The sequence below is a fragment of the Drosophila nasuta genome, chromosome 3, assembly GCF_023558535.2.
Source record: "Drosophila nasuta strain 15112-1781.00 chromosome 3, ASM2355853v1, whole genome shotgun sequence".
Taxonomy (NCBI): Eukaryota; Metazoa; Arthropoda; class Insecta; order Diptera; family Drosophilidae; genus Drosophila; species Drosophila nasuta.
In genome coordinates this window covers 14,012,449-14,025,090 of record NC_083457.1, presented here as the reverse complement: position 1 = coordinate 14,025,090, position 12,642 = coordinate 14,012,449, and the positions used below count along the sequence as shown (strand labels likewise).

General features: G+C 39.7%; 1 protein-coding gene across 1 annotated transcript in view; it reads right to left on the bottom strand.

The window, feature by feature from the left end:
• Window positions 1-12,642, bottom strand: part of LOC132790813 (A disintegrin and metalloproteinase with thrombospondin motifs like) — a 58,016-nt gene that overhangs the window by 1,472 nt on the left and 43,902 nt on the right. Inside the window, 8 exon segments of the mRNA XM_060799518.1 lie at window positions 1,436-1,619; window positions 1,621-2,719; window positions 3,036-3,115; window positions 3,182-3,413; window positions 3,476-3,640; window positions 3,944-4,070; window positions 6,309-6,361; window positions 6,540-6,682. Coding sequence (XP_060655501.1) covers window positions 1,436-1,619; window positions 1,621-2,719; window positions 3,036-3,115; window positions 3,182-3,413; window positions 3,476-3,640; window positions 3,944-4,070; window positions 6,309-6,361; window positions 6,540-6,682 — 2,083 coding nt within the window.

The window sequence follows — 12,642 nt, the reverse complement described above, 5'->3', positions numbered from 1 at the left end:
AATGCAATATCGAAGGACAGGGCGAGAGCGTTAGAAATTTGCAGTTTGGAAAACGATGTTTCTTTATTTGTTTATTTTTTTCAGCAATGGATTTTTGAGTACCGTATGGAATGAAATATCAATTGATTTCTGATCTATTTTTCAAAATGAATTACATTATCAAGAATATTAAAATATGTGAATATAGGTTTGTTCTCCATTATAAAAAGATTAAAGTTCATATTGTAATTGTTCATGCTAAGAACTACATTATCAAGCACTACACTATGGAGCTGCTACAATGCAACCCATAAACTACTATTTTAAAAGTAAAAATGTTGCAGATGCTCAAAAGTACGAGTATGCAAAAGTCAGTCATGCGGCAAATGCTTAAAGTAAATTCAATAGTATTACAAACTAAATGGCCAATTACGAATGCGAATTGGTAAATCTATGTATGTAATAAATACCGATATTCCTCAATTACCGATTGATTAAATTATGTGTTTATGTTTTATTGTAGTATGTAATATAGCAGGCAGTTCAATACCACTAAAAAATATATATGAACAAGCTCCCCTTTTATTTTATTTTAGATAATACCTTGTACTTTATAAGGCGAAGAAGCTTTTTGTTGTATTTTAGACTACTTGAAATTAACTGTTGCTTGTTGCTTGTTGTTCTTACCGCACGCAGTAGCAAAAGAAAATCGAATCGCGAATCGAAATCGAATCAGACCATTTGGAGTTGGACGGAGGGGGGGCGAAGGCGGGGTCAGTGTACAGTTATGTTTGTTTCGGTTACTGTATCTGTATCAGTAGTGTGTGTGTGTATTTGTGTCTCTGTGTGTGTGTGTTGCGGAACTACGACTGGTTCGTTGGTTGGTTTCTTGGTTGTTTGATTGGTTGGGTTTGGCAGTTGGCAGTGTTGCAAAGTTGTTGAAGCTGTTGTCCTGTGTCTGTGTGAGTGTGTGGGTTTGTTTTCTTGTGTGTGTGTGAGAGTATTTTTCAAGTAAAAGTAGTACTAGTTGTTGTAATAATGTGGCATGCGGCATGTTGCATGTGGCATGTGGCATGTTGTTGCTGTTTCCGCCTGTTTACATGACTCGTGTGCGGCGTATCAGTTTTTGTGTTTTAATTTTGGGTTTCTTGGGCGTCGCAGTGCCATTTGTTGACTGTTGTTGTTGTTGTTGTTGTTGTAGTTGTTGCTGTATGGCTGTTGTTATTGTTGTAGTTGTTGTTGTTGTGCTTGATTCATTATTGTCCAACACCGCTGGCAAATTGTTGGTATTATCGCCAATGTAATTTGTCACATATGATGGCGATGTCAATTGTTGCTGCTGTTGTTGTTGTTGTTGCTGTTGTTGTTGTTGTTGTTGACTATAGTTATGACTATTGCTATTTATTTTATTACTACTCTTTTTTGTTGGCTAAAATACTACTGCGATTTGGCGTACGTTTCAGAAATGAGCTGCCATCAAAGTTTTGCTGTGGTTGCTGTTGTTGTTGCTGATGTTGTTGCTGTTGCTGTTGTGTGTTGCTCGCTTTGCCCGCTGATGAGCTGACGGAGGTGGACACCGATGTTGTCGTGGCTGTTACAGCGCCGTCCAGTGTTGGTAAATGCAGTGCTTGTAATTTTTTTAAAGTATGCATCAAACAGTGTTGTTGTTGCTTTCGATTTGGATGTGCTTGATGTTGTTGCTGTTGATGTTGCTGTGGCTGTTGGCGATGCTTTTGCTGTGGCGGCTGTAGCGGTTGCTGTGCTTGTTGTTGGTGTTGCCAATGGTTGTTGTTGATGTTGTTGTTGTTGTTGTTGCAGTGTTGTCAAGTGTCTTGGTTGTTGTTGTTGTTGTTGAATGAGAAACTTACGTTTTTGCCGCTCAATTGCTTCATTGATCTCAATGCCGGCATTGGCCTCGTTCTCCTCATCAACTTGTTGCTGTTGTTGCTGCTGTTGTTGCTGTTGTCGCTTATTGTTCACTTCCCCTCCGTTACTGTTGTTTTGTTCTTTAGTGTTGGTGTTGCCGCTGTTGTTGCTGTTGGTGGTGGCACTATAATTTGTAATTTGTTTTTGTACCAAGGGAATTGAAAAATGTTCATTGGTCACTACTTGGGACTGTTGTGGTTGTAGTTGATGTTGTTGTTGTTGATGTTGTTGATGTTGTTCTTGTGGTTGTTGTTGTGTTTGTAGCAAGTGAAAATAGTATTCGAGTTGTTTGCGCAATTCGTGTGTATAAAATTGGAATATATTTGGTGTTTGTGTTGTTGTTGTTCTAGGTGTTGTTGTTGTTGTTGTTGTGTGGTGTGAGCTGCTGCTGCTGCCGCTGCTGCTGCTGACACTGCTGCTGGTGTATGTTTTGACCACAACTTGACCATTTGTTGGCCACTGTGCGTGCGTGTTGCTTAATGCCGAATTCTCGTAGTTGTCAGTGTTGTAAAGTCGCCGCAAATATTCAAATGTCTTTGGTCTTTTCGTAGTTGTTGTTGTTGTTGTCGTGGTCTCAATCACAGCTTCAGCAGCCGCAGCCGCAGCTGAGCTTTGCTGTATGTTATTGTCCTGCTGATTGATATCCAGCTCCTCACTGCTGGTGATGCCATCGTTCTGGTCATCATCGCGCTCATCTTCGCGCTCATCTTCATCTTCATTCTCATCGTCTTCTTGGGACTCTGTCTCCTCACTGCTGCTCTCAACGTCTTCGGCTGCCGTTTCAGAGCTTGCATCGTTTTTCTGGCTGATTTTACTAAATAATTTCAATTTGCAATTTGCAATTTCATATTGTAGTTGTTTGTTGTTGTTGTTGTGTTTGTTTTGTGTTTTAGTTACAAATATATTTAGGTAGTGTTGTTGTTGTTGTTGTGGTGATTGGTGGTGTTGTTGGTAGTTGTTGTTGTGGTTGTTGTGGTTGTTGATATTTGTAAAGGTGTAAAAGGTTTTGCATACATTAAAATATGATTTCTGTGTTGTGTCTCACAAGATACTCAAGAAATACTATCGTACACTTAACTTACTCAACCAACTACAAAGTGACAGTCTCTAAGCTAGCGAATCGTACTTACTTGTATACTAAACGATAATTGTTGCCATAGTCCGGTATTATGTTCGACGGCAGCGGCGTGCAGCGACCATCCAGGCAATGCTAAATCCCCAAATTGTTCGAGTTGCAGTCAAAGTTTGAGGAATACAATGAAAGTTATATACTTACGTAACCATTACCGCAGGCAGAGCCCTCTGCTGCCGGTCTGTAGGCAACGCAGTAGCCAGTCTGGGCATCGAAGCAGAAGAGCTGAGCGCAGACACGTTCATCCTTGAAGCAGGCATAAGTGCCGCGATCCCGACGACACTGTGCATCCAGTGAGAGCAAAGTGCCGGGCAACGAACGACCCAAGGCGCTGTCCTCATGCGGTGCATTGTGCAGACAGGTGGCAGTGTCTCCACTAGAAGAGAGATGAGAATGAAGTAGAGTCTTGAGAGGCATCTCAGCTCAATTGGCACTCACTTGAGGAAGTGGTGGAAGCTCTGCACGGTGCAGGCGGACCAACGGAAGCCGCGTTCCGTGTGACGCAAATCGGACATGATATAGCCATCCTCCCAGCGACAGCGCTGAGCACCCGGTCCGCCAAGGTAACTGGGTGGTGGTGAGCCATCGTGCACGGCGCCCAAACTACACGAAGAGAGAGAGCGAGAGGGAGAGAGAGAGATAGGTGTTTTGATTGAGTTGCGAGCAGTATCAGCAAAATGTTAATTGATTAATTGCACGTCGAATGATGTCAAACGGAAATGCAAACGAGTTTTCCAACTTCAGACGTGCGACGGAAATTAATCAAGTAATGTTTCTTTTTTTTCAATGCACAGTTGGCACTACATAAAATGCAAAACAGAAAGAAAATAATGCCAGGTTATGCAGATGCAGATGTAGATGAGTGAAAGGAAGTTTTCGCTTGGCGTTGCCCTGAAGTGTACTTACAGATGTCCCACCTCGTGGGCGGCGACAATGATGCCGCTGAAGCCGCCGGTGTCCTCGATGATGGCCACGCTGTTCACCTTCTCCAGACGCTTGTTAACCACGCAGGCGCCGCCAACGTAGGCAAAGCCTGTGGGCCACATTCGTGGTATGGCGAAAACAGAAAATTAGGCAATTTAGTTTGGTCGGCCAACAGGAAGTTGACAATTTTCAACTATTACTATGTGATAGTTAGTTAGTATACTAGTTGTAGTTGCAGTTGCAGTTGTTGTTGTACTTGTCGCTACTTGTTGTCGCAGTTATTAAATAAAACATAAAAAAAAAAATAGAAAAACACATCAAATGCAACTTTGCGGCTCGCAAAACGCGAATCGCGTCTCGCGGCTTTTGCAATTTGTCTTTACTTTCAAATTTTGATATGGCCTAAACGGCGTTTATCTTTTATATAATAACTGTCTTTGTAATCATTGAGAAGCATGTGTGGTTAGTTGTGTGCGTGTGTGTGTGTCCATGTATGTTGGATGTGGCAAGCTCACACAAGAGAGTCGAGTTCAATGGTGTCAAAGATTATGCCACAAATTGCGGCAGGGTTAATTCTGTAATTCAAATGAAACTTAGTTACAATGCTTAGATTAAATTAAATATTATCCAAAACCAAAGCCAATTTTCACCAAATAAATTATTTATAATTTTGTTAACAATAGAGTAAAGTTGTTCCTATGTAAACTTCGTTCACATTCGATACAATTCCTAGAAATCAGAGGCAAGAAAATAAAAAATATATATCACAAAAGAAGGCGCGCTTCGCTGGCAGCCACTGTAGACATGCACAGTGGGGCAAGCACACATGACAACAGAGACAGAGGGAAAAACAGACAGATAGCGTTGGCAATTTACAGTTTGCATAGCACTGCACTTGGCTGCTCCTTCGAGGTTATACACGAACTGAGAAGAGACGCATGCGCACAATTTTCTTTTTTCGCATTTTGACACACATATCAACAGAGAGAGAGAAAGACAGAAACAGAGTGTTGGCAATTTACAGTTTGAGCAGCACTGCAGTTGGCAGCTCCTTTGAGGTTATGCACAAGCTGACGAGACGCATGCGCACAGATTTCTTTTTTCGATTCATTCTTTTTGCTGTACAAATCGCGTGCGACACAAAACACATAAATAAAGTTCACTTCAAAAAGTGAATATAGCATAGTAGAGTAAGTACAGAAGTAGAGAATAAACACATACATATGTATATAGAAAGAGAGAGAGAGAGAGACACAAAAAAAGAGAAAAAAAACAGGAGACAAAGAGACGTGCATGAAATTCAATTAAATTGGCTTGAGTTTATTTTTATTTCGTATTTTTTTTAGATGATGGAGCGACGCTTTGGGTTCGGTTCAGTTCGGTTTTTGGTACGGTTTTGGCGGCGGTGTTGCCGCCTTTAATGTTATGACTTTTTTTCGCATTTATTTGTACATTGTCAGCGAGCAAATTGTGATTGTTGTAGTTGTTGTTGTGGTTGTTGTGGATGTTTGTTGTGTGATTTTACCTGCGGTACCGCGATTACATTCACCATATGCGGAGGTGCGACGGCACATATCAAGTCTGCGGGCGAAAATGTTTCAAAAATGCGTAGAGATTGAGTTTGGGTTTCAATACATCAAATTAAATCGATAATTGATTTATCAGCAATCAATTGGGACAGAAGAACAGAAGAAACAATTTGCAAACAAAACAAAAAGAGAGAAGAGCTTTCAACTTTCCCTAACAAATAGCAACTAAAAAAATAAATATTATAAATATAAAGTCTAGTTTAACGCAACTGAAAATATAATAATTATAATAATAAAGTCCAGTTCTTAAACCTATTGTCAGTAGCAAAATAATTAAAACTTAAAGACTATGTAATGCAGCAACCAATAGGCAAAGTTACTAGCTAACTAAATGTAGAAGATACTCAACCGGTTTACGTCCAAACCCCACTCATTAAATTACTTTGCTTAGATGGAACCTCTCGAATTGTACTACAAATTTGTATCTTTAACTGAAGTGTATGTTTGTGTGTGTGTGTGTGTGGTGTATGTAAATATGTGTGTTGTTAACGACCCACACGCAGTATTTTTAGGCAACTTTTGTTAAATGTTTACTAGTTTTCTAGTGCAAATTACGAGCAACTCGACTCGCAATAATAACTCAAAACAGCTTCGCCGAATGTTAAAGAACCAAAATGACATTTGTTTTATACGATTACGAGTATGTTTTTGTGTGTTTGTGTGTGTAAGTGTACGTGTATGGCCTTGCTAATACTATAATTAATAATTAATTGTTTTTGATTTGTAGTTTTTTGAGTTTGGTTTTTAATTGCTTTTACCCGCTGTGCCTTTGGTGCAACGGCCGCCTTTACGCCTGCGACACATATCATACCTGCGCATGAGTAGACATTATAGAGATATCAATTTCGATAAAGTAAAAGAGGGATAGATAGATGGACAGAGAGAGAGAGAGAGGGAGAGTAGGAGAGAGAGGGACACATTTGGCTGCTGCTGAATCTGCAAGAACAAAAGAGCAAGCAAAATCTTGGCAAAGAGTCACAGCTACTCACTTGGTTATGGCCACCGCAATATCGTAGACGGGCAGACGACGCTCGCGGAACAAATACTTGCCCATGTCTGTCAAAGCGGCAGCGGAGTCAATTGCATCACGTCCCACACGATTGCGTTCCAAATAGGGCGTGGCATCGCGACCCTGAAAAAGCGAAACAGTAAATAGAATTCGTTAAATGTTTTCGAGTTATAAACAATCCTCTCTGTTTCATGGCTCGCCTTAACCTTTTTTCTTTTGTGTGGCGAGTTCATTGGGTCAAATTGGCAAAAATGATGTGCGGAGCAGCGTAACCTTTAAATGAAAACTATCGCCCATTAAAGGGGCTTATGCAACAGTCTTAGCATTTGACAACAAAGCCAAAAACAAAACAAACCAAGCACCAACAAAATTTATGGCCCACTCAGCCAAAAGACATTTTGGCGTAGGCAGCAACCAAGTTGCAGTTGCTGTTGCCGGTTGTCGTTGCTATGCAGAGGAGCAGCACTAGAAGAGGGGCAACAGGGGTGCATTGCTCAAATGTATTTAAGTAAATGGAGTATGGCGGAATCTGTAAGCCAAAACGGAAACAAGTGAACGTGAAAAACGTGTCGCTGCCCGGCTAAAATGCGATGCGATGCGATGCGACTGCAGCGATAAAAGTCAACGAGGCGCTGCTGTGGCTGTTGCTGATGTTGCTGATGCTGATGCCACTGCGGTTGGCCAAATGGAAATGGAAATCGCTATGGAAATGGTTAGTAGTTGGTGGTTTGCTTGGCAAAGTCAAAGTCGTGTAGAGTATCGCAGTGCGTTGCATAATTGCAGTTGCAGTTGTAGTTGCAGTTGCAACTTTCGTGCCACAATTATCGTGACTTTTCCCGCTCTCCATCTTCGACTTCCTTCTCCCGCCTGCTGCTCAGTGTTTGACGTGACAGCTACATAAATTACTATAACACAATTGTCAATCAAAATGCAAGCCCTAGGCTAATCAATATGTTAATAGAACTTGTTCCAAAGTGCAGGTGATAAAAGGTAAGTTAAGGTGTCATTCTATGCTCTTTTGAATTGCGACTTGCTTTCTGTCAGCTGAGATACATTGAGACAAACAGACAGTCAGTTATTATAATAATGCACGGATTAACGACAGTTATGCACTGCAATCAAAATAAATCTGTATATTAGCATACAGTAGAAATAACTTTGCCACACTGTGCGCTGGCTGGCTGGCAAATTTGGCAATTGTTCTAGCCGCGTATCAATCACACATTTAAATGCTGCCAAGTGGCACTTGAAGCAGTTTGTTCTACCTCTTCGTTTTCGTTCTCGACTCAATTAATTGACAATTCGACATATTGATCAATTGTGAGTGCGAGCACGTCTCCAAACTCAAAGCGAAACTATTAAACAGAAAACCAAAAACAAAAAAAAATGAGAACGACTGGCAAAGATCACAAAAAACTATAAAGAATTTGAAATGCGCCGTCAGCGACCTTGACAAACTCTTGGTTTTTTTTTTGGGAAAGGCAAAACAATCAACTACAACGAGAAAAAAAACTACACAATTTTGCGACTGGAAATTACCGAATTATGCTTATAATTACGCTCAAGATCTGATTAATTGAATTGCTTAGAGTTGGCGGCGCATCGCTGAAGGCCTCACATTAAGCCAAAGTCTTTCAATTGTTATATAATGCGAGCTTCCCAGACTTCAGCCAGGCCATCCACATCAGAAGAGAGAGAGACAACGCTTGAGGTGCTTCAAGGATCGCTCAGGACTTGACCTGGTGGCAAATGTTGCACAACAATTAAGAGTGCAAACAACACTTGCAAGTCTTTCGCATGAGAGCATAAGAGCTTTTGCGTCAGTCATGTGGTGTTAGTTAATCTAATTTGTTTTGGTGTTGGCCATTAGAAATATTACACATGCGACCCGTTGTGCGCACGTTGTTTGATTACGAGTCTGCGACTGCGTTTGCGTCTCCGTCTGAGTGCGAATACGAGTACCGAGCATGCGGCACCTGAGTAGTACCTAAAATGTAACCAGGCTGCCAACTGGCTGGGACTGGGAGACCGGTTTGCCTTTCCCAAAAACCAAAACAACAACAACAAAAGCAAAAATTCATTTTTAAATTGTATGTTGTTTTAAAAAATTTTGTTTGCTTTTATTTCTATTTAAGTTGGCGCAATTTTGCAATAGCTTTTGTGCGTAATTAAATGCACAGTCTTTGCTTTTTGGTCGCTCTCCTTCTCTCTCTCTCGCGGCAACTTAATAATTTAATTTAATTTACAGGGCGCATAAATCTTGGCCAACTGTCAAAGCTGCCATGGCATTTTCCGTTGGCAGTTGCCCGTTAGCCGTTTGTCGTTGCTTAAATTTCTATCATTTCGAAATGTGCAAAAAGCAAAAAGTGCAACCCACCCACCCAATATACAACGACTCCAAACTGCAACGACTCCAGCTTCCATTGCCAGTGACATACGAGTGCGATTTGACTTTTTGCATTGTGCCGACTGCGCCCACACAACATTGCATTGCAAGGCGAGTTTTATTTTATTTTTCTTCTTATTTTTTTGGGGGATTGGGCGACAGGCGGTGACCACTTTCGGCCACCACCCACGGCGCTGTTTGGTTTGCGGCTTATGTTGCCTTTGGGTCTCTTTTTTGTGGCCTCTGGGCCACACACTTTTCCTTTTTCGGGGTTCGTGCAAATTTATGTACGTTTAATTTTTGTTGTGTATTTCTGGCACTTGCTTCTGGCAGCTACTGTTATCCGCTTTCGTGACACATTTCCTACGCTGCTCGCATATAAACTATATTTATTAATATATGCCATATATTTTTTATACCCGCTACCGAGTAGAGTAGAAGGGTATTATTATTTTGTGCCTCAAGCAAATAAACCGGTAACAGGCAGATATATAAATTCTTAGTCTTAGTTACTTCGGTTAACAATCTGTTATATTTGGTACTTTATAGTATATTTCAATACAGATATACCAAATATACGCTTGGGCATATCTATAACATATACATATATTTATATTTTGGTGTATTTTAGTATAATACCGCACTGTTTTTGTTGAAACGGAATTATCATTTTGGGCCTCCATCAAATATGTAACATATGTTATAGGCAGATGAAGTCATCTTCAATCCTATTAAGTATACGTATATACATATTCTTGATCAACGTCAACAGCAACTAGTCTTAGTTGCTTTGGTTAACAATCAGGTATATTTTGTACCCTTGGGTATATTTTACTATTTTTTGGTATATTTCAAAAAAATAACGCACTGTATCGGGTATCTTGCCGTCGAGCACACTCGACTGTAGCTTTCTTACTTTAGGCCCACTCTTGGGCTACTTGAATTCCAAGCTTCGTTAGCCCAGGAATTTGTTATGACAGCCAAAAGAAAAAAAGAGCATAAAAAGCCTCATTCTATGCCATGTGTGTTTCTGTTTCTGTTTTTTTGGGTCTGGATCTGGTCTGGGTGTGGCAATTTGCATTACTTGGCATTTCCGCGGCAATTGATAAACCCAGGCAGATAAGACTTGAGTGGAGATTGTTGATTGGCAGCTTCAAAAAGTGCGCTCGCATATACACAACACACATTACTCAGTCACATGCACAAATTCTCAAAATAATGATATTATTGCAACACTTTCTTCTTCGAGTTCATTCAAGGACGATCGACAGCCGATCGATTCGATTCGTTTCGATACGATTATTGTTCACATAAATTAATCAGAGCGCTGACAAATAACCAGCAGAATTACTTAGCTTGCAGCTTTTTGTTTGCAATTGACGCAATTAATCGATTCTTGTTTGAACAAAATGCTCCGCGCTAAAGTGCGTAAGTAATTTGAAATTGTTGCAAGGCTGGTGGCTACCTTGCAACACCTCAGCCTCCGCCTCCGCCTCCAATCGAACGAACAACAATAAGTCAACCTAGTTTCGAGTTGCCAATGCTTAATAATGCATCAAACTTCAATTTATGGCTTAAATGAAATTCTAATCGACTGCGGGGCCAGTTAGTATGCAGCTCTCAAATTACAATTTGCTGGCAGTTCAGTTTAGTATTACCCTCCTTCAGCTTCGGCTTCTACTTCGGCGTTAGCGACACGCACATAATAAATTGCGTATACGCAATGTTGCGCCGCCGTCGTATTGAAAAATGTTTGTGGCGCAAGCGCAACGTTCGACACGTTGTACAACTGTCGCTTGTCTCGCTTGCAGCTTGTTTCCATTGAGCCATGAAGTGGGCCAGAGAGGAGGGGAGAGGTGGAAGGCAGGTGTAACGCAATTCTAACGGAAAGTTGCCCGCAATTAATTAAAATGTTAATTAAATGTCACAGATAAAAGTTCAATTCGCTATGTTGTCGTCGTCGTCGTCGTCTACTGTGCTCAACGGTAGCCCAGCGCCATGTCAACTGCCCACGCAACACACTCATTTAATTATCACATTCTGTAGATTCAGATAAATCTGTGACTCTGGGTGTTGGCTTTATGTATGCGAAGCTACAACTTTATGTTGTTGTTGCTGTTGTGATTGCCCACAGTCGCAAAATAGCACAAAGAAATGTACGAAAGGCGAATGATTGATGGAGCTGCTTCCAGCCCAGCGAATAGCACTTTAATTTACAACTTGTCCAGCGAGAAATTACAAGGAGTCAACAGTGAATGACAATTGCTTCCATATTCGCTACTATTCGTTGTCTAATTGGATAACACTTTCGATTTCAACGATGATTGATGACAAATTGTAATATTGAATAGTGAATATTCAATTGGGAATCACAAATGAGATTTCAGAACACAATTTGTTATATATTTAATAGAATCGATCTGAAATCGAACTATTAAATAGCGACTTAATAACTATGGAACTTTTAAGAATGTGCTTTAAATGGAAGCAAAAAAAATAGCAAAAAAATGCGAATATTGAATTTAAAAAGTCAATTTGGAATTGAGATGATGAGAATAATATGTTGACTGCTTTACAATTTAAAAAAATTTATCGGAAATAAAATTATAATTAACATATTAATAATTTTTAAAAAGAATTTATGGAGCGCATTAATAGGCTAAGGAAATTGGTAAGAATTCAAAAAAATTCGAACGATAAATATTTTCATTCTGAAAAGCGAACATGCAATTGTGAATCAGAATTAAAATTTCATTATAATTTAACAGCATTTACCAAAACTAAAACATGATACTTTTTTGGATAGTAAACTGGCTATTTAAATGGTTAAAGAAATTAATTTGAATTTAAAGAGATGTTTTAAATGAAAACAATGAAATTAAAACTATATAGCATTTGGATTTTAGCATAAACAAGAAAACTGTTTTACACTCTTTTATACTTTTAAAAAATGCCAACAGAATGATCATAAAGAGAGAATAAAACGAGCATAACAATGCGATATAAAACTTATTTGATTTAACAGTGTTTCAAATCGAGGAACCCTGAAACGAAATCGTAAACAAATTAACTTCTTGTGCAACTTCGTGACATCTTGAGGAAAACTTCTTGTTCAAATTTTGAATGTTAATGAATGGCGATATCTTATCGCGATCTTATAAGACACTTAATGTGTCAAACAATTTATTATTAATCGTAAATGCGTGACTTTGTTTTCAAATTCCATTAAGCGATTGCATATTTGCAAAACAGACTTCAACAGCTTATCGGATATGCAATATCGCGAGTAATTTGTAGCCCCTTGCAAATTCTGAGTAATTACATGGCCAAAGCAAGTCAAGAGGCATGTTGCCATAAATTTGCATTTGGATTTTGTAGTTTATGGCCAGCGAAATAAATTTCAACATTAATTAGTACAACAAGTGCGAGTCTGAGTCTGAGTTTGAGTCTGAAACTCAGACTGAGTCTGACGGATGCAGCTGCTGTTTATGTCGAAGATACATTACATATATCTGTATCTGTATCTGTGGGTAGTGCTTGGCATAGAAGAGGAAGTCAAGTTGCTCTGTGAAATTGGGCAAAAGTCTCAGACTCAGTCTGCGGCGGCCCATTAACTTATATAACAGCAGTCACAAACAGCCAACGCAGCAGTAGCAACAGCAAAGCTCAAAAGCAATGGCAACATTTAGCTGCAACA